At 47.5% G+C, this 27,559-nt stretch overlaps 1 protein-coding gene across 3 annotated transcripts in view; it reads right to left on the minus strand.

Moving 5' to 3' along the window:
• Positions 1–310: 310 nt before the first annotated feature.
• Positions 311–27,559, minus strand: part of ELF5 (E74 like ETS transcription factor 5) — a 28,383-nt gene continuing 1,134 nt past the window's right edge. Inside the window, exons 2-8 of one of the 3 annotated variants that reach the window (XM_059931372.1) lie at positions 26,975–27,086; positions 23,706–23,830; positions 13,038–13,271; positions 10,222–10,272; positions 5,148–5,216; positions 2,097–2,292; positions 311–1,692 (exon numbers count right to left, since the gene is read on the minus strand). In XM_059931372.1, coding sequence (XP_059787355.1) covers positions 1,596–1,692; positions 2,097–2,292; positions 5,148–5,216; positions 10,222–10,272; positions 13,038–13,271; positions 23,706–23,826 — 768 coding nt within the window. In that variant the 5' untranslated portion in view covers positions 23,827–23,830; positions 26,975–27,086 and the 3' untranslated portion in view covers positions 311–1,595. Of the gene's footprint in view, positions 1,693–2,096; positions 2,293–5,147; positions 5,217–10,221; positions 10,273–13,037; positions 13,272–23,705; positions 23,831–26,974; positions 27,090–27,559 lie in introns of all 3 variants that reach the window. The other 2 variants (XM_059931370.1, XM_059931369.1) reach the window with 2 other exon arrangements.

A 27,559-nucleotide genomic window follows, 5' to 3' on the forward strand; every position in this document is an offset into this window, starting at 1 on the left:
CAAAATAAGAAATAAAACAAAACCTCAAAACACAAGCAAAAAAAAATTTGTGTGTGTGTGTGTGTGCACACCAAACAAAAACATAGCTGTAGGACCCACTGGACCATGCCTTCCATCTTGTGAGGGGACCTCTGTCTTAGGATGGAAAGGTGGTGGGGAGGATCACTTCATATATTTCTTGCATCTTTTGGGGGCTCTCTGGGAATCTCCATCTCCTAAATGCTAGGAAATGGAAGGGTCATCAAAGGTTTTATAGGTTGTCAATGTTTGCTGAGTCGGCCTTGCTAAATTGGACCATATGGAGACAGTGTAACATGTTAAATATTTTATTCACATTGTTTACAAACTGTATCCACCTGGAAAACACATGAATCTAAAAAACAGACTATTTTACAGTCATTCACATTTTTTAAAAACCAGTTACTTGTGACGCAAAACTCTAGGATTGAGGCCCTCAGCCTGTATTGTCGTTCAGTGCCTCGTCACATGAGGCTTCCTGCTCCGGGGAAGGAGTTCTAGGGACAGTCCACCCAGCTGGAGGTCACTCATGGCTCACCTACCAGTGACTGATGAGAAAATGTCAGTGCATACTTTAACTTGTGAACCTTCACTGGTTCCAGCGTCGCTATTTTGGTCAAGGAAAAATGCATTTTAGAGCTTGCGTACACATCGGGTGGGAAGACAAAACGAGAGGCTCATAATTTAATGGGCCATTACAGAGCCATCAAGACATTCCCAGTTCTATAAAGGTGTAACGTCTTGCCCACAGACAGAATCAATGAATTACGATTTTATCGTGTTGAGAACTTGAATCGTAGAAACAGAGGTGATTTGGAAATTGATGTAAGCGTCTGTCGACTCTTTGCACATCTGATGCCTCCCACCTAGGAGAAGAGGGGGAATACACTCAGCAAGAATTAAGAATGTGCCTAATTTTGTGTTACTCCAGAAGGATGGCCATGGGAGTTTTGCTGAGTGGCTAAAAAGATGTTCTGGTTAAGAAACTCACTATTAACCTATGCTAAATCCAGTTATGTACCAGCTTGATGGCTTAGCTCCTTTACTAATTAAGAAACTTTACTATGGAATTTGACTTTAACAATCTAAAATCTACAATATGTTTGTCTTACCCACATCTCACCCCGTCCTACTATATTAACTACAAACTAATCATTTTTTTTTTTTGCTTTGTGAGGTGCCACAGTTAACTATGTGAAAACTTTTGAGCCTTTGGAATGGGAGCACCGGATGAGCCTCTAATGGCAGAATTGGATCCTTTTTCTCTGAGCAGCACGATGGCATGGGGCATTGTGGTTCTGCAACTCTTCATTAGGGAAGTGATGTTTGATCAGGGTACCACAAAAGATCATCCCCTCCTCCCCTCGGGTAAAAAAAAAAAAAAAGGAATTTCTTAAGGGTTGCTGTCATCACCCCCAAGTAGACAACAACAACTCTGTATCCAAATGTAAGCTGAGATGTGGAGAAATTTTATCAGCACGTTTGCAGGCTTTTAAAAAAGTGAACTTTCAATGTCTATTGCAATCTATTGTTTTAAAAGACAGAAATCCATAAAATGAGCTTGATGATGGAGCAGATCATAGCTTGTCTTCCTGCCACCCATGTGCGTTTTTTCCAAATTTGTATACTAATCTTCGGTCGACCCGTTCCAGAATTCCTGTTTTATAGTAGTACCTGTGAAAGACAGCAGAAGAGCAATGTGAGGAGGGTTTATACCCTGGGAAAACAACAGTACGTTCCTCATTCTTCTCAGGTGACAGGCTGGTCTTTGGTTACCCTGGTATTTTCATACCCTCTTATCCACTTACACTTAAACCTTTCCCAGTCATCTTGAAGACTGAACCTCACCACATCTGGTTCAAAATGTGTGTGTGTGTGTGTGTGTGTGTGTGTGTGTGTGTGTGTCTGATAGCCTGGCTTCAGAGTGATCCCCGGGGAACACTGCCAAGAATGGAAAGGACGGCGTGTTAGTTTACAAACCCTAATCCCGCCTGTACCTAAGAGCCGAAGTGTTGTCTCATGACACTTTTGACATAACTCTGCCTGAAGGCTCACGGCATTTCGTGCTGTTCACTTACCTCAGAGCTCTGCTCAACTTTTCATACGTCATTCTGTCATTTCTCTTCCTTTGTCCCCACATCTTTGCCAGGGCTTCTGATTTAACCACCCGAAAAATACCTTGTTCCCTATCTTCCCATTCCAGAATGCCACAGTTTTCTTCAGGAGATAGAAGCAGGTCTCGCACAAATTCCCATAGGTGAGAGCTCTGGAGGCCTTTAGGGAAGGAAAAAAAGTTAGCTAAAAATTAAAACAGAAAAATTGAAGAGTTGTACAACTTCTCATGGACCCATGAGAAATGCTCCTTCATGGTTATTTCCCAAAGTGATGACCGAGCGCTCTACTTGGAACCATACCTAGCTGTGAAATGTCCTCTTCTACTAAAGTAATTACAAAACACACACAGAGACATCCTATTTACATCGACCAGCAACACTGGCTCACGAACTTTCCCTGCTCTATGGAACTACCAACTAATTCTTACGGAACTAATGAAATGACAGTCAAATGATGTTTTCATTCTTCTTTCTGAAAAGCAGTATGGTTGTACTGAGATCCCATAGCTACAACTGTCTGGCTGGACTAATCCTACAATTATGTTTTGCATGAAAAACTGGTATTTCTCTTTTTTTTTTTTTTAACATCTTTATTGGAGTATAATTGCTTTACAATGGTGTGTTAGTTTCTGCTTTATAACAAAGTGAATCAGTTATACATACACATATGTTCCCATATCTCTTCCCTCTTGCATCTCTCTCCCTCCCACCCTCCCTATCCCACCCCTCTAGGTGGTCACAAAGCACCGAGCTGATCTCCCTGTGCTATGCGGCTGCTTCCCACTAGCTATCTATTTTACATTTGGTAGTATATATATGTCCATGCCACTCTCTCACCCTGTCACATCTTACCCTTCCCCCTCCCCATAGCCTCAAGTCCATTCTCTGTGTCTTTATTCCCGTCTTGCCACTAGGTTCTTCATGACTTTTTTTTTCCCCCTTAGATTCCATATATATGTGTTAGCATACTGTATTTGTTTTTCTCTTTCTGACTTACTTCACTCTGTATGACAGACTCTAACTCCATCCACCTCACTACAAATACCTCCATTTCGTTTCTTTTTATGGCTGAGTAATATTCCATTGTATATATGTGCCACAACTTCTTTATCCATTCATCCGATGATGGACACTTAGGTTGCTTCCATGTCCTCGCTATTGTAAATAGAGCGGCAATGAACATTTTGGTACATGACTCTTTTTGAATTATGGTTTTCTCAGGGTATATGCCCAGTAATGGGATTGCTGGGTCGTATGGTAGTTCTATTTTTAGTTTTTTAAGGAACCTCCATACTGTTCTCCATAGTGGCTGTATCAATTTACATTCCCACCAACAGTGCAAGAGTGTTCCCTTTTCTCCACACCCTCTCCAGCATTTATTGTTTCTAGATTTTTTGATGATGGCCATTCTGACTGGTGTGAGATGATATCTCATTGTAGTTTTGATTTGCATTTCTCTAATGATTAATGATGTTGAGCATTCTTTCATGTGTCTGTTGGCAATCTGAATATCTTCTTTGGAGAAATGTCTATTTAGGTCTTCTGCCCATTTTTGGATTGGGTTGTTTGGTATTTCTCTTGTTCCATTGTATCATAGTTAAGACTGGCTCTGAAGCCTGACTGGCTGGGTTTGGGTCCTGAATTCACCTCTTCTAGCTCTGTAACCAAATCTCTCTAGTTATCTTCTCTCTAAAATGAGTTAGTAAGTGATAAATGGAATATTTATAAATGGAATGGAATATTTACAAATGGAATATTTCCTTCCATATTAATAAACAAAAGATGTCACAGTCATCAATGATTGCAACCCTCCAATGTGAGCCGGTGAGTCCTGAGGTAACTCAGTGCTGAAAAGGACCCCTGCCATCTAGCAGCCATCAGACTGCAGCCACTCCCTGCGGTGAGCCCTGAGGAAACTCAGGATGTGAAAATACAGGATACTGGCCCCAGATAGCTGAGGTGCATATCAAAGGAATGATTTCACTGAGCCCAGACTCTTGCATCTTCCCATACCTAGAAAACCGCTGAATTCCTTAACTTGAGATATTTGGTTTTCTTTAATTAACAATAATCTTTATGACAGACTCTAGGTCCATCCACCTCACTACAAATAACTCAATTTTGTTTCTTTTTATGGCTAATATTCCATTGTATATATGTGCCACATCTTCTTTATCCACTTGTCTGTCGATGGACACTTAGGTTGCTTCCATGTCCTGGCTATTGTAAATAGAGCTGCAATAAACATTGTGGTATGTGACTCTTTTTGAATTATGGTTTTCTCAGGGTATATGCCCAGTAATAAAGCAGAAACTAACACACCATTGTAAAGCAACTATACTCCAATGAAGATGTTAGAAAAACAAAGAACAAAAATCAATAATCTTCTGACCTTCTGATTACCTGCTCTTTGCTGCAAAACTCCTGTATCTCCTGGCTCCTCCCCTCACCTCCTCGGAGCAGTTTCTCAGTTACCTGAACCACTGTCTCCCAGGCTGCGGTCCTCATTTTGCCCCCCCAAAACTTAACTCGCAACTCCCATGTTGTGCATTTTTTTAAGTCAACATAAGAGTACCTACCTCATAGCACAGGTTAGAGGATTATGATTTAATACATGTTTAATGGTTAGAACCAAGCCCAGAAGGCTTGACCCTGTCCTGGGTAGATCTTAGAGCTGGGAAAGCTAACAGAATTGCCAACTCATGGGGTTTCTTTAGTATCATCCCTGAGTACTTCAGTGAGAAGGATTTACAGTAGACCAGGAGAAACAAACCCTTATTCAGAAATTTAACATGGTTAGAACATTAATTCTCCTAATACCATTTCCAAGTCAAAAGAAAGAAATTGGATTTTGATAACACTTATAATGGTAATCATCAATTTCTCTGCTATGTTCTTTGGGAAATAACGGGACTCACTCAAACACTGAGTCGCAAAGCTTATTAAAGTAGATTACTTTGTCTCATGAATGGTTTTAAGAAATGAGCAATGACAAATGGCATCTCTTACACTTACTTGTTCGACTATGACTGTGACAGTCTTGACTTTTGATGCCACTTGTTTTCAAACAACTGGAAACAGCGTCTGCAACAGAGCGATTTACAGCTGTAAGAAGGAAGCTGGAGGCCACATTCCGACCTCAAATCACACCAAATGAGCAACTATTAATTGAACACCTTTGTGGTAGGAGACAGCGTGCTGGGCTCTTTGGGAATAATTAGTAGGTTTAAGGAGCATTTGTATTCAACACTGGGGTCCTGCTGTGTGCCAGGTTCCGGGGTCTGAGCTGGAGATAGAAAGTGAACAAGACAGACTTGGTCCCTGCTCACCTGGAGGTTAAGGTCTATTGGGCAAGGAAAACACAAGTGAAACACAAATCGCCATTGCGTTAAGTGTTATGAAGGAAGGAGGCCTTAGATAGGGAACGAGGCGGAGGAAAGCACCTGCTGTAGATGGGGTGGCCAGGGCGAGTATCCCGGAAGGGAGACACTCACGCTGATGTCAGGAGGTGGGAGGGTGTTCCAGAGGGAAGGAGCCGCATGTGCAAATCCAAGCGTGGTGACCAGGCAGGACCGTGGGGTGCCCAGGCGTGGCGGTAGGGGCACCGGGCTGCCAGCAGGTCACGTGGGCGCATGGTAAGGACGTGGGATTTTATTCAAAGAGTAAAGCGAAGACTTAGGACTTTAACAAGGTCTACTTTTTAAGAAGAACCCTCTGGCTAGTGTGTGGAGAACAGACTAGAAGGGACACAGGTAAAAGCAAAGAGAGTAGAGCTTACGAAGAGCAGAAAGCAAGGCGTGAACTCAAGGCCGAGTTAAATTAGAAATCACTCTGTAAGTCTGAGACACTCACGTTGCTGCAAAGTGTATATGATTAAAAAATAAAAGGTGGTACCAGATCACCCCTCCCTGCCCCCCACATCCACTTGCCCAGTCCGCTCCAGGCACACTGGCCTCCCGGCTCCTTCTGAAACTCACGGGCACATCCCGCCTTGGGGCACTTGCTCCCTTTGCCCTCAATGCTCTTTCCTTGGATGTCCAGGGGCTCACGCCCTCATCTCCATCTTTGCTCAAAGTCACCTTCTCAGTGAGGCCTTCTCTGACTGCCTGAGCTGGAATCGCACACGCTCACCCTACTCAACTCTCCATGTGCTAGTTTTATTTTTTGCTGTCATATTCATCACCATGCAACATGTTATATATTTATTTATTTTGCTCACTGGCTGACTTTCCCCACTAGAGGGCAGGGATTTGTGTTCCCACCCGTATCCCCCAGCACCTAACACAGTGCTGGGCATATAGTAGCTGCTCAGTAAGTATTGTGGAGCAGCTACCATACTGTACTGCACTATACTCACCTTCCCTGCTGTAGGGACATGATGCTATAACTACTGAATGACAGAATAAGTATGCTGTCCATGGAGGGAATGGTGTCCTGTGTACCACACCACTGCCCAGCTCGGCCCGTCTCAGTGCCAGTCGGTCTTGTCACTCCCTGGTGTGACATCCTGCAGTGGTGCCCTGTGGTCTTCCGTGCAGAGGCTGCCACGTTAGTCAGGCCTTTCACACATGGACCTCCACCCAGTTCTCCAGGCTTATCTCTTGCTGCTCCCCAACTTCGTCCCTCCTTTGGGTCAGATGGTCCCAATGGGGCTTGACTTTCTCCTGCTTCCTTTGCACATGCTTCCCGCTCCCCACTTCCACCCAGCTGACCCCACTCTCACAAAACCTCGTCAGGAAGTCTTCTTGGAACTCACCCTCTGGGTTAGAGCCCTCTCTGTCCCATAGCACCTGCGTGTTCCTCAGTGTTCCAGCATTGGTCCCTTTTTACATCTACTGTAGAGGTCCATCTCGTCTGTTGTTCATGTGTACTAACAGCTGATATTAATGGAGCGCTTACTAAGTGCCAAGTGCTTGTAAGGGCTTCACATACAGTATCTCATTTAACACCTGCCATGACCCTGTGTGGTATAATCGCTATTTCCATTTATTGAGGAGCAGCTGAAGCCCACAGAGTTTAAGAATTCCATCCAGAGAGGTGGAGCCAGGACTTCAACTAAGAGCAGTTCCTTATCACAGCAGATGTTCACAATTCCTGCTTCAGCATGTCTTTCATGGCAGGTGTTCAATAGATACTTAAAGAATAATTATTAAAGTTTGTTGAGTGTTTGCTACTGCCAGGTGCTCACCCAATCTCACCCACCCTTATGATGCACGTTTCTTACTCTCCCATTTTACGTATAAGAAAACAGAGGTGTCGAGTGGCTGGGGGTCTCCCTGGAGGTCCTTCACTCACGGGCTCACGAGTGCTGAGGCACAGTGTGCTCTCTGCAGCAGGCATGGGAGGGACATCACGAAACAGGTCCCAGGCTCTCCTCTCAGGGGACTTGCACCCAAGTGGGAAGGAACGTCCAGTGAACAAACACGGCCTATTTCAGTTGGTGATAAATGCCATGGAGAGGAATGCAGCGGGGTGGGAGAATAGAGGTCATGGTGAAGGGGCTGAGCGATGTTGCAATTGTAATGAGAGCGAACAGAGAAAGCTCTTGGACAAGAAGTTGCCTGAGCAGAACGGAGCGAGCCCTGGCCATGTCTGGGGAGCACAATCCAGGTCATGTGCCTGCCCGACGTAGAGCTGAGATCGCATGTGAACAGCCCGACATCAGGGCCCTCAGCCCTAATACCTGCCGTGCATCATTCTCTGGAACAAACAATGACACGAATGCGTGACTTCAACTCTCGGGGTCCCTTCGGCCTCTCCTCCACCCTTAGCCTGGAATTGTATTGATGTGGGAAAACGGGCCCATGCACACGGGCCAAGCCACAATGAATGCTCAGGTGAGATCAGCTGACAGTGGGGTTGCCGCCAGGTAGAGAGAGGTGAATGCAGGTGAGCAGGTGAGCAGGGCTGACGGCTGGTTGATCAAGACCGAGAAAGGGTTCTGCCCTCCTATCTGATCCAATGTCACGCTCTGCGGCATCACCTGCAGAGAAGACCTGGCCACTGTTTTAATTTAATCTTTTAAGAAGAGAGAAAACAAATGGAGTCGTCAAGACAAACACAGGCGAATTACTAACTGGTGACTAGACAACAAGCTTTCTCTGAAATGCCAAAATGGCAAGAAGTGGAAGAGTCACCCTTTTAATTTTTATGCTTTCTCCGTGTGCTTTGGATGGAAGAGATTTGGCTTGATGAGATGAACACGGGATGGGTCAGCACGGGGCAGGGCTGTGGGGATGGTGGGGGTTTCCCCTTGTGGGTCTTGCCGGAGATAAATAACCCTGTTTTATCTGTTCCTAGTCCTCAGCGGTGGCTCTGAGGGTAGTCACGGCTCGGCTCGGCTGGAGGCCTTGCTTGGCGGGTGGTGGGGTGAGGGTGTTAGTGGGGGCAGCGGGGCTGAAGCCATCAGTGCATGGACACGTTGAGGCAGCTTCCCAGATCCAAACGTCCCCAAGGTCAGTCTGAGGTGGTGGCGGCAGCAGCACCCTGAACACCCCCCCAAACTTCTCTACGGAGGTCCACAGTGTTCTGGGGGGCAGCTCCCTGTCTCACAACGATCTTCATCTTCAATGTGCCCCTGCAACTGGGCTGTGCCTGCCGCAGGGCGAGTGGGGACAGGGCCCGGGCTCTCTGCTGTCTGTGGGATTTGGAGAGGTTTGGTTGCTTTGAAACTGGAGACTGTTAAAATGTGGCCAAAGGATATGTTCTCAGTCGTTGATTGAAATCGTGGTCTGCTGTCCTCCAGAAGCTGGGTGGAGGCTGGCGTGGCAGTTTCTGAATCGAGCTCGTCACACGCACGTCCCCATGATGCTAGCATTCAACCATAGAGCCTGCACCCCGTGCCAGGGGCAGGAGATGCCCAGTAGCAAAGCCAGGCCCGTAGGCTTTGTCCTCTGGTGCTTCTGCGGTGGAGGTGGGGAGGGTGTGGAGAGGAGAGATCAAGTGCAGAGGGGCTGGGGTACTTCACTTGGGCCAGTTCTGACGGTTTCCTAGCTGGTCAGGCCTGGGCCCCTTCAGCAGGTACTAAGTTGAAAATCTCCTGTTCTCTGAACCATTGTGGAGCTGGGCCCAGACCCAGAGGAGTCCTGAGTCTTAGGTCTCAACTGAGTGGACAGCAGAGTGAACAGCAGGGTCTGGGAGCGTGCGAGCATGTGTGTGTGCACCTGTGGGCATGTGGTGAAGAACACGCCGTATAAGAGCATAGACTTTGAGAAGATGAGTTGGAATCTCAGCTCAGCATTGACTTATAACTTGTAACTTGTGAGTTACAGCACCTCCAGTTTCCTCAGATGCAAATGGGGATAACATTACTATCTAGCAAAGTTATCATGAGGATTAAATAAGTTAATGTAAGTAGAATACTTGGCCTGGCACTGCGCTGGGCACATAGTAAGGGCTTCACAAACCGTAACAATAGCTATTAATCTTATAGCTATTTAAGCTGAATGGGAAAACTGCTTGAAGCCCCAGGATGCTACTTTGTCCTAGTTGGCCAGGCCCCTGGGCCAGGACCTTGGCTTGGGTCTCAGTAACTAAGAGCAATCATCATCATCATCATCTTTAAAAAATGAAAGCTCCAAAGTTCCCTTTCTTAAACCTTCTCCATCTGCAGAAGTGAAACCGTGAGTGTTAATTTTCGGAATCAACAAGGCCATTTGAAATCCTCCATTACCTTATAATTATAAACGTGACCTGCTTAGTGAGCTCAGATTCTTTGTAGACATTATCAACCACAAGGCCTCTAATGGTTAGTAATTATGATTATTATTGCGAAAGGGTACCAGTATTTGGAGCAGCTACACTGCTGGCACAGGCCAGGCACTTTGTATGTACTGTTACCTGAACTCCTCACAACCCAGCGAGTGTCCCACCATTTTATAGACAAGGAAACTGGGTCTGGGGGAGGTTAAGGAAGCCACAGACTGAAGCCCCATGCTCTGTCCACCGCGTTTCTCCTGCCATCTTCTCCTAGCCTTTACTGTTTCAGGTCATCAGATGTTGAGTGTGGTCCCACAAGAACATCAGTCAAGCCCATGTGCCCAACAATAGCCTCAACACGGCCTCGGGCAGCTTGAACTCAGTTACTTACAGTCTTTGATGGTGGCCTTGGTCTCTTCAGGGTCATTAAAAAAGGAGTAACCTGGGAAAGAAAAAGAAATCCACAAACCATGGCATACAGTCCTGGTTTCCCCAACCAGGCCAGGAGGGGAGGTATTGGGGAGAAGGGGAACCACCGTGCCCTCTGCAGGGTACTTTTATTTCAGAAGGAAACTTGGAGACCACCTGGCCTTTATAGGGTCACCCTGAAGCCATCCCTGTGAGATGTAATCTCCTTGTTTTTTTTTTTTTGGCTGCCCCGCGAGGCTTGCGGGATCTTAGTTCCCTGATCAGGGATGGAACCAGGCCCCGGCAGTGAAAGCACCGGGTCCTAACTACTGGACCGCCGAGGAATTCCTCAATCTCCTTGTTTTTAAAGGCCACCTGGAGAGAGCCCTGGACCACGCATCCCAGTAGCTTCTAGGCTTTTCTGAGTGGGCACTGGGAGTGAGTTCTGGCTTGGGACCAGGAGGCCTGGGCTCCGAGCTGGGCCGGATCACTGACTCCTGTGTAGGCTTGCCCAGTCACCCTGTCTCCGGGCTCGTGTTCCTTACTGGCAACATGTGACAAAAACACCCCTGCCCTCCCTGCTGGCTCTCAGAGTCTACGATCTGGGATGTGATCTCTAATCCCTTGGGGATTTGAATGCCTGTTACATGCGGGTCAAAGAGGAAAATGGACATGGGAAGCTGCAAGAAATGCAGAACCCGACACGAGGATTTAAAGAGGAGTCTGGAGACGGTCGGCACCTTGGTGGTCTCTGAAGAGTGGGGCGAATCAAGAGTTTCAGATCACATTTTCACGTAGCAGCTCAGGCCAAAGGACATCTGCTTTCTAACTTGGTGTCCAATGTGAGGACTAGTTTCCATTTACTGAGAAGACAGGAACAGGGCAGAGTTGTGACTTGATTCCTAGGGCCGTTGTTTCTAGGAATGATTGGTTCTGGTCAGCCATGCACTCTCTTCCCTCTTCCTGAGAACAGGACGGGGTGACGGGGGATCTTCCTCTCCTGTGCTGGGAGAGCCACCTCTGCCCTCCACCTCTCCTGCCGACTTCGCCTTCCAGTGACCAGGGCCCTCATGCTGTCCCCTTGGGATGGTTCTGAATGGAGCCCCCAGCTCCTCCCTGAGCCTCTGTGATTTGCTCAGACTTGCCTCCTTTTAGGGAAGGCCCGCTGAGTGGAGGCCACTGCTCCTGGCAGGTCACTGTCACTGGCGATAATCAAGCAGAGACTGGATAACAATGGACAGCAGGTCTGTTTGTCCCTTCCTCACCCCAGGGGGGCTATGGCTCCCAGGGCAGAAACCAAGCAGTGCCTGAGAGCCCCCCATCCTTAGCTTTCCTGCTCTCAGGCACCGTGATGGGGGAGATCAAGGGGAGGGCAAAGAATCATAGAGCTGGAAGGTACTCTGTGGGTTTCCGCCCAAATAGGAATCCCTGCCAAGGCACCCCAGTCAAGCAGGGGGCTATTAGACTGCTTGCTTATCTCCAGTGACGGGGAGCTTCCTACCTTAGGTATCTCTTGAAGCTGCCTTTTAATTCATTAATTAATTAATTAAAGATTTTTTTGATGGGGACCATTTTTTTAAAGTTTTTATTGAATTTGTTACAATAGTGTCTCTGTTTTATGTTTCGGTGTTTTGGCCGCGAGGCACGTGGGATCCTAGCTCCCTGACCAGAGATTGAACCCAAACCCCCTGCATTGGAAGGCGAAGTTTTAACCACTGGACCACCAGGCAAGTCCCCTGAAGCCGTCTTTTTAAAAGAAGGTGCTAACTTTTAGAAAGGTCTTTCTTAAAATTGAGCTGAGATGTGTTTCTTTATTTTTAAAAACTTCTCCATCTTGGTTATATTCATGATGACAAAAACAGTTGCCATTCATTGTATTTGTGTCCTTATTTGCTGTGCCAGATAATGTTTCACTGAATCCTGTCAAGAAGCCCGGGGAGGTGTGTATCATAACCCCACCACAGAGGCAAGACAGTGGAGATTCAGAGAGGTTAAGCCATTTGCCAGAGGTCCTGCGGCTCCGAAGTGTGAGAGCCAGGGTTGGAATAAAGGTCTTTCTGATCTCACAGTCCTTGCTTTGTACTGACTTTCCATGAATCAGCCCTGTTTGTCGTGTGACCTTGGAGAAGCCACTTAACCATTCAGGACCTTCTGGACCTCAGTTCCTTTCTCTGTGATATGGGGATACAGAATTGTATGTTCTCAAAAAATGTTTCTGGGTTTAAAAAACCTGTCCAGCAACATTCTACTCTTGCAGGGCATGTTGGTGTTAAATAATGCTACTGGGGCCACCTTGCGGCCATTCAATCCTTGACCATTAGGAATGTGATAAAAGGAAATGACAATTAGTCGGACTCCTCTGGAAACAGGGAAGGGAAAGGGTCTAGTTAATTTTCTTCTCCTTCTGCTTAATAAAATGTCAACCAGAAGTCTCTTTTTGTCCACCCTTTATGGTTAACAATCTTTATGAACATAATAGTTTGTTGTATCAGCCTGGTTCCTGGGCGGTCCTTGAACGTGTTTTAGTTTTCTTTTTCTTTCTTTCTTCTTCTTTTTTTTTTTTAAAATGTACTCAGCTTGCTTCCTTGTAACTCACTCTGTTTTACCTCCAATCTCTGATTCTAGTATGCTAGAGCTTCTGGGTACAGAAAGGTCTGGTTAGCAGGGGATTTGGTTTAACAGAGAGTTGCAGCTAATAAAATTTCTCCATGTGAGTCATATGGTAGGGAAGGACCTCAGAGGTCATTTGGTCCCAATACTGGGCCCCTGTCCTCAAAACCCAGCCCTCTTGGCACTGACCTTGCGAGCGCATGTTCTGGAGGATGAAGTACAGGTACTCCCCGCAGACACCAGCTGCCTCGATGAACTCCTCCTGTGTCATACTGCACAGCTGCAGGCCGCTGATGTTGAAGTGGCAGAAGGAGATGCAGTTGGCATCCAGCTTATACTGGTCGCAGCAGAACTGGAGCCATTCCCAGACGTGGCGCTTTGTCCAGTACTCAGGGTGGACAGACGTCCAGTAGGAGTCACAGGCTGCACCAGGAAGAGACAAGTGAGGGATGACAGCCAGGAGAGGAATAGAAGTCCCTCGAAGGAGGCTCTACTTTACTAACATCCTCATCCTCTGTCCAATGAGTTGAAGGGGCCTCCAGCCCTGGGTTTTTCTGCTGGGGTCCTGGTCACCTTCTGTCCTGCAGCGAAAACCAGGGGGGACTGGATCCTATGAGTGGCCTTACTGGCAGAAGAGGGAATGACGGGGCGAGAAACCTGGTCATGGCTAGGGAGCGCCTTGAAAGGGGGGAACTAGGGGAGAAGGAAAGAAAAAGTCCCTTCAGGTATTTGGTTTCAGACAACAGGACATCAAGAGCATAGCCTTTAGAGCCTGACAGGACTGGGTTCAAATCCCGGTTCTGCTGCTTTCTACTTGGGCAAGATCCAGAGACATTTAAGCCTCAGTTTCCTCATCTGTAAAATGGGGATAATATGCTCCACTCACAGGGCTGTTCTGGAGTTTGTGGTTAACGCCTATAGACTATATGGTGCATAGAAAATTATCAATCAATTCAATACTTATTATTGGGCTGGCCAAAAAGTTAATTCGGGTTTTTCCACACCATTTTACAGAAAAACCTCAAGGAAATTTTTGGCCAACCCAAACAAATGCCTGTGGTTTGCCAGGCACCATCCGAGGTTGATCTGATTGCCTCTGCTGTTATGGAAAGCTGCCCAGCACTGGCTGTAGGTTTGTGTGCTGCCCCTGGCCATCTTGTGCTGAGGGCCTTGGGCTGCTGAAATGTTGCCCAGGCATCTGGCAGACCTTGGATGACCAGGGCAGGCTCCTCCAGGGGAAGGGGGAGGTGGAAGCGTTGGTTGTAGTGTTGTTCTTGTGCTTTTGGTGCTGTTTTGAGGAATTTCTATCCAGAGGGCAGATTCCCTTCACTCCTTCAGTGAAGGCCCCTACGCCCCAGACAGAGGTGGGTGCCATCCTGTCTGGGAGGCTGAGAGGAGGCTGTGCCTAACCCAGGGGCAGAGATGGGTGCTCAACAGACTGTCCCAATGCCAGGAGAAACCGAAAGGGTGGCAGATCTGCTATGGAAGATGTGAGGTACCAGGTCCTTGGTCAGGTACTTTGACATAAACAATTCTTGCCATTGCCATTGTACTCATTCATTCATTCATTCAAAAAGCTTCAGTTTCCTCATCAGTAAAATGGGGATAATGATAGCACCTACATCATAGGGTTGGTCTGTGGATTAAATGAGTTAATACATGTAAAAGTATTTAGGGTACTTGGAACAGAGTCTAGAAGATTACCACTGAACACCTTCTATTTGTGAAGCAACAAATTTTGAGCTGAGAATTCATGATGAATGGGAGGTTTGGTCCCTGTCCCCCAGGAGGTCACAGATGAGGAGCCTGAGGGTCATGGAAGTCTTGCCCAAGATCCCACAGCCAGTGTGGGGTAGAGGTGGGATGTGAACCCCAGTCTGAACTTGAAAGCCATTACTCTTTCCGTTCCATCATGCTGGTCCTCAGAGGTCAGCAAAGAGAAGAGATCAGGCAGTGGAGGCAGAGACAGAGCCAGAGAGAAGGAGGAGGGCTGAGGAGAAAGGCAGGGAGCAGAGGCAGGCAGGGGTGACTGGCTCAGGCTGTGTGGATGACAGAAAGTGTCTCTCACGAGTTACACCCCACAGCGCACGGCAGCGAGGCTGTTATGATTCCCCCTTTAAATGCTGCATTGGCTGCTCCTGTCCCCAAAGGAACTGTGGCGCTTCTAATCCCAGGCGGGAGATGGCTTCTCTGCCCCTAAGCACCCCCTGTGTGTTGGCCAGGCTGCTATGTGCCCTGATCTACATCAGCTCTACTTCCTCAGATTTCCCCCTAAAACGTAGACGCCTTCCAGAAATCTCTTTTCCCACCGTGAAGTGGATTGAGGTCAAACTTGAACACTAGGTTTGTTGTAGACTCGAGTCCTTGGACTCTTTAATCAATAGAAATTGATAAGATGCCAGACGAGGAATTCAGGCAAGGCTTTCTTGGGACTTGTGCTGCAGCACGAGGGAGTGAGAACAGATGCCCTTGCTTGATCCCCGAGGAGGGTCAACCTGGTCCCTTAAACAGGGGGAGGGTGGGGACGAATTGGTGGGTCAGGCGGGAGGGGCGGTTTAGGTGATCTGCCCACCCCCTTGGTGGAGCTGAGCGCAGGAATCATGTGTAGGACCCGGCTTTTGCTCCAGCGCCTCAGAAGTGGCGGTTGGGTTTTGGCCTTTTTGTATCTCATCGTTCATCATTTGCCCCAACTGCACATGTCTGCAGTTACTTTTAGTCCCTCATAATGTTTTTCTTTGGTATTTTGTTGTTGGAGGACATGTTTGTCCAGGTGCCAGCACTGCTGCAAAGGGTCCCAGGTCCCAGATCTCAGGTTTGTTTAAATTTAGGGTGTTAATCAGAATTCTATATGTGTGTGGGTCAAAGAGTTGATATCCGGCCAGGACGGTGGAGGCTGCTGTCGTGGCCTCTACCTGCTGGGTGAGGAGGGGCGCCCATCAGCCGCTGGGGGTGCCAGGGTCTCCTGGGAACACCTGGCGGCCCTTCCCCCATCTGCCCTGTGCTTTCACGTGCCAAGTTCTGGCTGGAGCAAACCCGGGGCCTCCACTTCCCTGGTATTCCCACGAGAGATGTTTATGAGCCTTGAAATCCTTCCTCCCTGGGTCCCGAGCTGAGCCCCGCCGGAGATGCCTATCGGGGCGCTGCCCTTGCAGGGCACACTTCATTTCTTCCCATGGAGCGGGTGCGCCAAGTCTCCGAGCCCCTCCCCTCTCTCTTCCACCCCCAAGTCGTTTTCTTTGGCTCTGGGAGAGGGCCACGGCCATGTTGTTTCTGGAGGCCAGCGGGGGCCTAAGGGATTCGGAGAAGTGTCACTGACACTGGGAAGGGGTCACCGGCGCAGCCTCCGTCCCCTCGGCTCTCTCTCCTCCGCAGCTTCCCCGCAGAGCAGGCTTCGCGTACGGCTCCTGCCCGCCCCCCGGGGGAGGCCAGAGCCAGGGCCAAGCACGGCAGGCTCTCCTCGCCGGCGGAGTCCTTCCCGAGCGCGAGCAAAGTAGCTGTTCTCAGCCAGGTGGAGGGCGAAACGCCAGCATGGAGGGAAGCCTTTTGGCTGTGCTGTGGTTCCAGGGTCCTGATCTCACAGGGGTGAGGGAGGCCTGCTACCTCCTCCTCTCCACCGCCCTCCAGCCCTCCCGCAGCATTGCCCCAGCTCAAGGTCTTTGCACAGGCGCCTCTGGTCACCTAGGGTGCGGTCCCCACCTGTCCTCTAAGTAATTGCTGCTCGTCCTCAAGACCCAGCTCACCGCCCCTCTCAGGGAGGCTTGCTGTCCCACAGGGGCGCGGCCAGCTCTGCCTCTTCACCCTGAGTCAGGAGGGCGGGGAGCCGGCCTAGCCCCCTGTGGGTGTTCGGAGGTGAAATGACCAGCCAGGGGACTGACACTTATTATCGTCACTTCACAGGGAGGAAGCTGAAGTTCTGAGAGGTTACGTGACTCAGGCCACGCGGCTGGTCGGTAAGGGGGTTAGGCCTCCACCAATTCTTCCACCTTTGGACGTGGGAAGTTTGCACCACCTTTGCCTTACTCTTCTTGGTTGACAAGGACCAAACTGGACACACATCTGGAAGACTGACTCAACAATCCTGGTGAAGGTGTATATATATAAATATATTAAAATATATGCACATAGTTTATATCAATATTTATATAGTATGTGTATGTATTGTTATATATTTTACATATTATGTGTATTTTTTTATATATATTACATATATATATTATGTACGCATATAATCTAGGTTTGCAAAATCAGAAGCAGGATAGAGAGACTGTTGATGACAGTGTTTGAATGACATGGAGACCCTTTCACTACTCGGAAGAGATGAACTCGGGGAAGATAAAAGACAGGGTGATACACCCAGAGAATATATTATCTTTAACAGGTTGTATTGTCTGGAAATGTAAAGTGTTTGCCTCAATGTGTCTACTGTTCACAAAATAATTTAGACTTTTTGGAGAAGCTGAGCTATGAGGCCCTTCTGCCTATGTTTACCAGTTGGGTACGGATGATGTCCTGTACCTGGTAGACTTAGTCCAAAGGTCCGCAGGCCACGATTAAACAGCAGCCTTGGCCAGCTCCTTTGAAGTCGGGAGTAGGTTAGGACACTTCTTTAAGGGCTAGCTGCATTGGGAAGAAGAATTAAGGGGCCAAAGGGAGTTTTCAGCAATTCTGGGGGCAAATGCTCACAACTGATGTTATAACCTGGGATGCAGTGAAATTTGGAGGGAGGCCTTAAGTTTTGGAGGGCTGGCACACTCAGATTCCCACAGGGTCAGCAGGTTATGTCCATGCCCAAAGTGGCCCCCGATGGGGACAGTGGGAATGGGCAAGTTCATGCCGAGTGGACAGTGGTGGCCCAGCTCCATCTGGCTGTTCCCAGGCAGGAAGGTGGGCCCTGTGTTGCCAAGCCCAGATTGTTATGTGAAATCTCATGATTTTTCAGTGCCGACTTATTTAATTTTTAAAAACCACTCTGAGGGTCAGTCAAAACTCTTCTACAGGCTGGCTCACTCCTGGCAGTGACTTTGTGAGGAAGAACTTCACAAGCTTCTGGACGGTTGTCTCCTTCAAGACTACTGTTTACAGCGGGCATGCTAAGACTTTTAAACTTTTTTAGTCGAATAGTATTTTCTTCAGATTGAAACTTCTCTGGAAAAAAGCAGTGCTGCTTTGCTGGGAGTTAAGAGGAAGGTACTATATGGCTTCCCCTCCTCAGCCCCAGAAGGCTCCTTGAAAATCACTGTTCTAGAACTTGAAACCAGGGCTCCTGTTATTTGGATTCCCCCTAAAAGCTGAAAGGGTGTGTGATCTCACACTTAGTGGTCCTGCCTCCTAGGACTCATCAGCAAAATGGGAATACTAGGATGTACCCCATAATGCTGTTAAAAAGATTAAGTGAATCAATACATGGAAAGTGCTTGGAAAAGGACAGGCAGGTAGTAAGCGCCCATTAAATACCACCCATTTATACTTGTTAATACCGGGGCTACTCATACCACTACATTAATTGCGTTTCCTCAACTTGTTAGCTGTGCAATCCTAACAAAGTTTCCTAACCTCTCTGGACCTCAGCCTCCTTCATCTATAAAACAGGAATAATAATAGTGCCTACCTCTTAGGGAGTTTGCTACGAAATGGAAGAGAAATGATGCATGTAAAGAACTTAGCCCAGTTATCTGAATGACAGGAAGCTTTCCATATGTCACGTGTAATTAGTTATTATTTTGGGATGACATTTGTTCTCAGGGAAATGAGGCCATCTCCACTGGGGCCTCAGTCTAGCTGAGGGACAAGCAGAACAAAGCAACCCAAAACTCAGTGAGAGCGAGGCAGACAGTCTGGGTCAGAGTAGGCCTGAGTTAGACGGACTGGACCATAATTAGCATGATTTATTAGCATCAGGAATTGGGAAAGTCTTTTGCCTGGAGCAGCGCTGAAGAGGCCAGTGAGTGGACTGGATAGCACCGGGCACCATCAATTGTGGCTTTGCCACTGAAAGGAAGGACTTTATGAGGAGAGATCTGAAATGATATATTGCTTCTAGGTTTCCCTCCTGAGCTGGTCTAGCCCCATCCAATAGTCCTTCCTGGCTTTTCTCCCAAGCCTATGGAATGATTTAGACCATGGGATGGAAAAAAAAAAAAAAAAAAAAAGCCTGGAGCAGTGTAAGAAACTGGGTGGAAAAGAGACGAGAAGGGCTGGCTCGGTATCAGCAAAGAGCCGAGGGTGTGGGCGTGTGGTTAGAAAGGGGCAGAGAGCACCAAGCCCTGAGCTGTCCTGGGGCCACAGCTGCCCAAAGGCTTGGATGCGCGTGGGAGAGGCCGGAGGTGGCTGATGGTGAGGTCTCTCCTTGGGGGTGTCCTGGGGTGTGACTACTGCCACGGGGCTCACCTTAGGCTTTCCAATGATTTTTGTATTTCATTATCTGGTTTCGATTTAGAAATTCCTAGACTCTCTCTCATATCTGATCTCAAACTTCTATACCCTGAACAGGAGTCTTGCCTAAGAAAAGCCCCTGTGAGACCCAGATGACTCTCTCCCTGATCATCTGGTTTTTAATACCCAAGATCAGGGTTTTGCACCTTTTTTTCTTTTTTAAGAAACAGTTCTGTCTTCAAATAAAATCCCCCGTTGCTAACATATTTGTTGAGCACTTAGTACGTGCCAGTTACCATGCTACACGCCTTGAGTTTTCTCATGTCATCCTCAACATGATGCTATGAGGTCCTAGATCACGTAGCTTATTTTACAAAGTAAATGATGAAAGTAAGGCACAGAGAGGTGAAATCCCTTCTTGAGGTCACACAACGAGTAAGTGGCTGAGCGAGGAGGAGGTCATATAGCAGATTCCAGTTCCTGCAGCCAAGCCTTAGTAACCACTATGCTGTACTATCTTCCGAATCAAAGTGAGGGGGGGGGGGTGTGGAGAGGGGGACCTAAAGCTTGTCCTTCTCAGCTGTCACTGCAGGTCCCCGAGGGACCTCTTGGGAACCCCTAGAGCTGCCTCAACCTAGAAACCTCTGCCGCAAAGTATAAGGAAGATCCGAAAGCCAAGGCCTACTGAGTGTCGGCCTGGCCACCTTGGCAATCAGGGGAGGGGTGTGTGGGTGTGTGAAGGTCAGGATGGAGTTCCAGAAAGTAGGGGTGAGATCAGGATACTCCATGACTTGTCAGATGCTTGGCTACTGGAACTTGATTGGAGAAATAATCTCTTCAAAATATCACATGCTTGTGAAATTTATGCACTTCCCCCTACATCCCTCTTTGATAAAATTTTCCAGTATCTGTAATTCTTTACTTTAAAAGCTGAAGGGAAGGCCAGGGTTAGCTCATGACATTCTAGAGCATTTTGCAGCCTGTGACTGCTCACTCGCCAGCCTGCCCTGTAGCCTCGCAGAAGTGCTGCTTCTGAGAGAGGCCAGATGCTGCGCACTTAACACACGTCGGGCACAGATTCAGCTGCCCTCTGCTAAAGCCAGTTAAGAGGCGGTAAACAGCTGGTTATCCCAACTAGGTTGCGTATTCCTGCCTGCACTCTCGCGGACATCATTTATCCAGCGGACACATCATTTCTTTCTCCCTTTCTCTCCCTTTGGTCTCAAAGTGTCTGAGCTGCCAACATTCTGAACTGGAAAGGCTGAGATGGAGACCTGGGCTGCTTTTGTTCAATATGAAAAGTGAAGCGAGCAGAGAGAAAGCTGTTTTTCCACCAGCTGGGAGTCGTGAGGTGTCCTGGCTACAGTGACCACTTGCCAAGTGCCAGGTGCTTTGCTGAACACGTTATATGTGGAATCTCAGTCAATCCTCCCAACGCTGGGAGGCGGATACTGTTTCAGCTGAGGAGCACATATCTCAGAGATGTTCGGGAAAACCTGCCCAAGGTCACGGGGCTGGTGGATGCCAGCACCTCAGACCCAAACAGGAAGCTGCCACTGGGACAACCCTGAATTCAAGCTGGAATTTCCTGGGAGGTGGGCAAGGACCTTAGGACAGATGGCAGAGCAGTGTCTGGAGGAGAAGCTGGCTGTCCCCTGACGCATCCCTCCCAGAGAAGGTTCTTGCAGACACTCAGACCCATGTGTCACCTCTTGGGGTGACAAAAAGACAGAAGTCACTGCAGGGCATTCCTCCCACCAGTGGGACTCAGGGAGCCCGGGTCCTCATTTGAGAATAAATTTTCACACCCAATCTTGACCTTTATGAGCTCAGAGATACTCAGCTCCTTCTGAAATCCAGAGGGCCAGAGGGAAAGCCCAAAGCCTGGCTCCTCCCTCGGGGAATGTCAGGAAGCTGCGCCACTCTCGGAGAATATTTTGTCTTCACATCTTGGTGGGAATTTCTAGTCTCCCAATAGGTGGTGGGGGATGAAGTCTACCTCTGTGATGTTGCCTGATGCAGGAATCAGAGACGCTTCAGGAAGGGATCCTAGCAAGGACCTGGTCCAATCCCTCATTACACTGATGGAAATGCAGAGGCCTCAGACACGAGAAAGCGGGGTCCATACTTTTTAAATGCACAGTTCAGTGGCATTAAGTATATTCACATTGTTGTGCAAACATCACCACTATCCATCTCCAGAACTTTTTCTTCATCCCAAACTGAAACTCATCCTTCATTTTTACACACTTGTGTGCGCTTGCTGTGTGCCTGCCATGTCCCAGACACTTCACACCTATTAACTCATTTCACCCTCACAAGTCTGCGAGATAGGCATTACTGCTATCTCCACTTTAGAGATGAGAAAACTGAGGCATGAGAGGGTAAGGTGTTGCAGTTATTAAATAGCAGAGCCGCTCTTCATATTTAGGGCACCTGCCTCCAAAGTCCGAGCTCTTGACAACTACAGAAGCTCCTGGAGCATTGCACGGGGTAGGCGGCTGAGGCCACCCCCTCCCATCCTGCTCTGATGCCCCCTGGTAGACGAGGCAGGAAGAGGAGGCTCCGAGGATGGCAGCTCTGGGTCATGCACGGGTGGAGAGAAGCGACAGGAGCTGGGTTCCACCATCGTGGGACACATGGGGAAGGGACAGGGACTCGAAAGCCTTCGTTTTCCTGCTTCAGATTTAGCCTCTTGGGGCTTCCCTGGTGGCGCAGTGGTTGAGAGTCTGCCTGCTAATGCAGGGGACACGGGTTCGAGCCCTGGTCTGGGAAGATCCCACGTGCCACGGAGCAACTAGGCCCGTGAGCCACAACTACTGAGCCTGCGCGTCTGGAGCCTGTGCTCCCAACAAGAGAGGCCGCGACAGTGAGAGGCCCGCGCACCATGATGAAGAGTGGCCCCCGCTTGCCGCAACTAGAGAAAGCCCTCGCACAGAAACGAAGACCCAGCACAGCCAAAAATAAATAAATAAATAAATAAATAAATAAATAAATAAAAATGGTACTAGAAATTAATTGGCATTAAATATAAGACGGCATAAAAAAAAAATTTAGCCTCTTGACCAAATACTGAGTGTAGGGGAGATCGAGTACATTCCTCATTGTCTTTCTGGTAAACAAGGTGCTGCTTAGGCCTGAAGGAGAATTACAATGTGCGGCTGGATGACTGAGGTCCACGTGCAATTATCTGGACCCTGGTGAGAGTGAGCGATGTCATATGTACAGGTGTGTCGTGAGTGGGGTTGGGGGGATGGTGTGGGATTCGATTTGTAAGTATGCGTCTCAGGTCTGTCTGTGCAGCACTGGTCTCTGGCCTGGAGGCAGGGGCTCCTTGAGATGGACATTTCACAGTGTCCTCAGAGGCTCGGCCTCTCCTGGAGGCTGCCGGCCTCCTGACCCTGAGTGCGGGCCCCGCTGGGCCGGAGCACACAGGGTCAAGGCTGGGTGGTGAGGCCTGAGGGCTCGATCAGTGCTTGCATCCCCCTCCGCGGGGCGTGCACCTGCCGTGCTAGCACTCAGTCAGGCTTGCTGTGATGTGTAGTCACCCAAGCACCTGGGGACAGAGGCCCACAGAGGGTTTCTGGGGCAAAGCTCAGCTGGCCTCCCTTTGGCATGGGGCTTGCACAAGGCCCCGTGCTTCCTTCTTAGGAGGAGAAAACTGGGCTGGGAGAGGAGGAAGTGTGGGGAGGGCAGCCTGGGGGACAGCAAGGGGACTCCTGTTTACTGAGCACTTGCTTGGTGTCAGGCTATATATTTCACAGTTTGGCTCCCTTAATCCTCACAGTAATTCTCAGCATCCCTGCTTTAGGGATAAGGAAATAGAAGCTCAGAGACTATCTATTATATTAATACCAATAATCACAGCATTACGTCATTTATAAGATGACCATGTAAGGTAGTTAAGAGTGCAGACGCTCAAGTCAACTTGCATGAAACTTAACTGTGAGACCTTGGGCAGGTCATGTAACTTCTCTGTGTCTCAGTTTCTTCATCTATAAAATGGGAATAATAATTAGTAATTTCTCCTAGGGCTTCTATAAGGAAGAGACGGGTGTTTGGTACAGGGTCTGGGGTAAAGCTAGTAGTTAGCAAATGTTGGCTAAAGCCACAATGATCAAACAATCACAGTGTACTAGGCTTCAGGCTAAGGGTTTCTTTCTATTACATTGTTTAAATATAATAACTCCAAGAGATTGGTGTTATCATTCCCTTTTACCCATTAGCAAAATAAGGCTCAGAGAGGTTAGTGGAGTTCCCCAAGCCCACAGAGCTGGGAAAAGGTTGGGGCGAGGATTCCAGTGCTTTTCTCTCTGCAGAAGCGGCCCTTCCTCCCGCCTGGGTCTCCTGTGACCCTCTGCCCTTAACACTGGTGAGAGCTGGCGTTTTCAGGCCCCCAGCATGGCATTGTCACCCGCCTGAGGCCAGCACCACCTCCTGCCCCAGTGTGTCCCAGCTCAGATGAGCTTCTCCAGACGTACACACCTGTCTGATGCTCAAAGGCAGGATAAGACTCTTCATTGCTGAACAGGTCAGTCCACGACATCAGGGGGTCGCAGAAGGACGCGTTGGGCAGGAAGGTGCTGTGTGCCACTGAGTCCAACATCACCCTGTAACGGCAGGAGAGGCTGTGAGGAGGCAGATGAAGGAAGAAAGCCACACTGTAGGAGCCCCCAGCAGGGCGACACTTGGTTTTTAGTGATGACGGCAAACACTTACAAACATGCGGTCTCCCAGGAGCCAGGCACCCCTCTACGTGCTTTCCACGGTGACATTTTTTAATCCTTGCCACATCCTGTGAGGTTTGTGTGTATATCCCCATTTTGTAGATGAGAAAACTGAGGCAGAGGGGTTGAGACAATTGTCCAGGTAACATGGCCAGTAAGTGGCAAAGCTGGGATTTGAGGATGAAGGCTTTTATTATATAATAATGTTCTTTCTTTACTTTTCCTATTCTCTCACACCTGAGCCCTGAACTCTGGATTATAATGTCTAAAAATATACTTCTGGGATTTCCCTAGCAGTCCAGTGGTTAAGGCTCCGCGCTTCCACTGCAGGGGGCGGGGGTTTGATCCTTGGGTGGGGAACTAAGATCCACATGCCACATGGTGAGTGGCCAAAAAATATATATATATACTTCTGAAAACGGCAAGAATTATTATAAATGAATATGCCCACAAACACTAATCCACAATTCTGAAATCCAAAAGCTCTGAAACTGAAAGTATATTTGTGTGTGTGTGTGTGTGTGTGTGCGTGTGTGTGTGTTTGGTTCCGACTTATTTCCCAGCAAAAACAGTCCTGAATTGATGTTATAAAATTTTTATATATAATTATAATATATATTATATCTATACTTCTATATATGTCTATAAACTAAATACTATACATTTATTAAACATATACAACTATAGATATGCTATGTAGTTTTATACCTATAGCTATAGTTTTATTTTTTCTACTTGATGAATATTCATATGATATACTGCAGAAATATTAATGCATTTAAGCAGTCCTAGCAGCCAATACCTTGAGAGGGATATTCTGTGCTCTGCAGTATATACCCTGTGTCACCTTCTTAATACCTGAAGAATTCTGAATTCTTCAGCACGTCTCGCCTCAGGGTTTTGGATAAGAGAGTGAAGACCTGTGATAATTGTAACACACTTGCTTCACAGAGGGCTCTGGGCTGAGCAGTTTACATTCATTTTTCATGGTGTCCCCAGGGCAACCACTCTGAGACAGTTTCTGGTGTGGGTTCTGTTTTTATAGATGAGGGATGGGCGCTCTGAGATTCCAGGTAACACGCTGCAGAGCACGCAGGTGGCAGGTGCTGGAGTTTGGGTGACAACGCAGGTGGGTCTGTTTAAGAAGTCATGAACCTAATTACTGCGCATGCTGGCGAGTGGGAAGCTTTGGGAGAAAATGACTGGTCGAGGCTGGAAAGGGGATAGAAAAAAATGGGCTGGGGCTTCTACTCATAAGCATTCTTGCCCACACCAGTCTCATCTTTCAAGTTTCCTTTTGCTGTTTCCCATATTCCCACAATTCAGAAAAAAATGAATTCATGTTTGGTGAATTAGAAAAATCTGTTCACCCAACTTCTATTATGATTATTGCAATAATGTTGATGAGATAGCGTGGTTCTACTCCCTTCTGCAAAGGGGACACAGCAGCTCAAAAATCACACAGCTGGGAAGTGTCAGAGCAAAGACTAGATTCCAGGTTATTAAGTGCATGGAATTTTAGATGGTCAGGAGCTTATTAATCATCTCGTCCAATGTTTCCCAAACTTTAGTCATTCGCCTGCCACCATGATAACTTCCTTAATATATTAAAAAAATCACTTCCCTTTTTATTTTAACATAACCACATTTATTTAAAAGGAAAACTTTACATCACCACTATAAATGGAAAGTAGGTATTCGTTTAACATACATAAAAATAAAGACATAAGCATTGAAATAAAAAGTAGTCATCCGTGCACCGCCTAGATCAGAGGTTCACAAACTACAACCTACAGGCACAATCTAGCCCACTACCTATTTTTGAATGGCCCACAGCTAAAAATGATTTTACATTTTTAAATGGTTACGTATTAAATGGTTATACAAGTACACACATAATGTACTTGATTTTTGCCTTTAGGCCTGCAAATCCTAAAATATTTACTATCTAGTGCTTTAAGAAAAACTTTGCCTACCCCTGACCAGATTTATCTCACGTGTCATGAGTGGTCGGAGTACCGCATGTTGGAAAGTACTGAGTTGGTCTAATCTTTCCCCGCACCCATTTTACAGCTGAGAAAGTTAAGGCCCAGGAAATTTGTGTTACTCTGTCAAAGTCACACAGCGTTATGGTATACAGAATTCTTAAGTTTTCCAACTTTCAACCCATCTGCTTCCCTTTCTAAAGACACTCACAGCCTCATCTGTTCGCAGACGCATCCCAGGTTCACTTACACATCAAATAGGACCTCAGTACCGAAAGGGGCAGGGACTGTGTGGTTCCACAACCAAAGATCAATTCTTTGGGGATGTTTGCAAATCTATCTATCGTCATCACTATCAGATGTGCATGAGAACTGTGCTCCAGACATACATAAATAACTGAGATCAAATTCTCACACGTAGGCACCCTCTCTGGGCGTCATCAGAGGTTCACCAGACCGCACTAGGAAGCCTCCTTCCTGGCACCCGGAGAGGGTTAACGTGCCCAGCAGATTATCACGTTCTTAGATCTCCCGCTGCGAGCCATATCAAACAGAAGTCAAGGCTGCCTGGGTTTGGACTCTGATTTTCCCACGGATTGATTGGTTTTATATCCAGAGCAGGTGGCTGGATGAAGAGGGATGGGGGTGAGAGATTATGAAGGAGGGAAGGGCCCCTGGAGCCCAAAGCCCCTTCTGCTTTCTGGACATGACCCCAGAAAAGTTCTCCTAAGTGAGCGCTCAAGGTAAAAATGCCCCCTGCCCCTCTGGGCCGGAGGCTCAGAAAACGGAGGAAGAGGATGGCAGACCTCTGACATGACCTTCACGGCTGGGCTTGGAGAAAGGAGAGGTGGCCTCCACGTGGAGGAAAATAGAAAACAGTCCCCAGGTCTTCGGTGTCAATTAGGAATCCTCCAGATATATAACGCGACAGTAGGTGTGCACTCTTCCTCATCTCTGCCTAGCAAAGCTCTCGAAAGTCATTCGATAAATTGAATTTGATCATATAAAAATTAGGAATATTTTTGACCAGTATGATATTTACCTCCTTTAAAGACTTCTTTTTTTTCTTTTCTTTGCACCAGCCCACTCGCTTGCTCTGTAATCTCTCCACGGCTGTACACAGCACCGTCTGTATCTGATTCCCTTTGGTGGTTCTTCTATGGCAAATTATATCCATCAAGTTTTCTTAAAGGGCTGTCTTCAGGTGTACAACATGCATTTTTCTTCTGTAATTATCTTTTGCTTTGTGGAAAGATGTGTTTTATAAAAGGCAGCAGCTTTTTTTTTGCTATTGCAGTGGGAGGACGGGGTGTTATTAACTCTGGATTCTCCACAAGAGACCTTGGCCACTTAGCCAGCGGGCTCTAGGTGTGAAAGTTCGGGAATAATGGCTGCTTTGTATTCAGCAGCCCAGCTTCTTAGGCTCTCTATGGCCCTTTTAATAATTGAACATTTTAGCCCTTAAGATTTCTTTAATGTAGGTGGAACAGGGTGGTGGGAGAGAACAGCTATTTGGGGACCCTCTTCTCAGTGAAGACGTTGATGCCCAGTGATTTGTCAGCCCAGGCCTGAAGTTAGAATATTAGTATATTAGAAGTTAGAAGTTAGTATTCCCAGTGGGGGGAAC

This window comes from Balaenoptera ricei, chromosome 8 (genome assembly GCF_028023285.1).
Source record: "Balaenoptera ricei isolate mBalRic1 chromosome 8, mBalRic1.hap2, whole genome shotgun sequence".
Taxonomy (NCBI): Eukaryota; Metazoa; Chordata; class Mammalia; order Artiodactyla; family Balaenopteridae; genus Balaenoptera; species Balaenoptera ricei.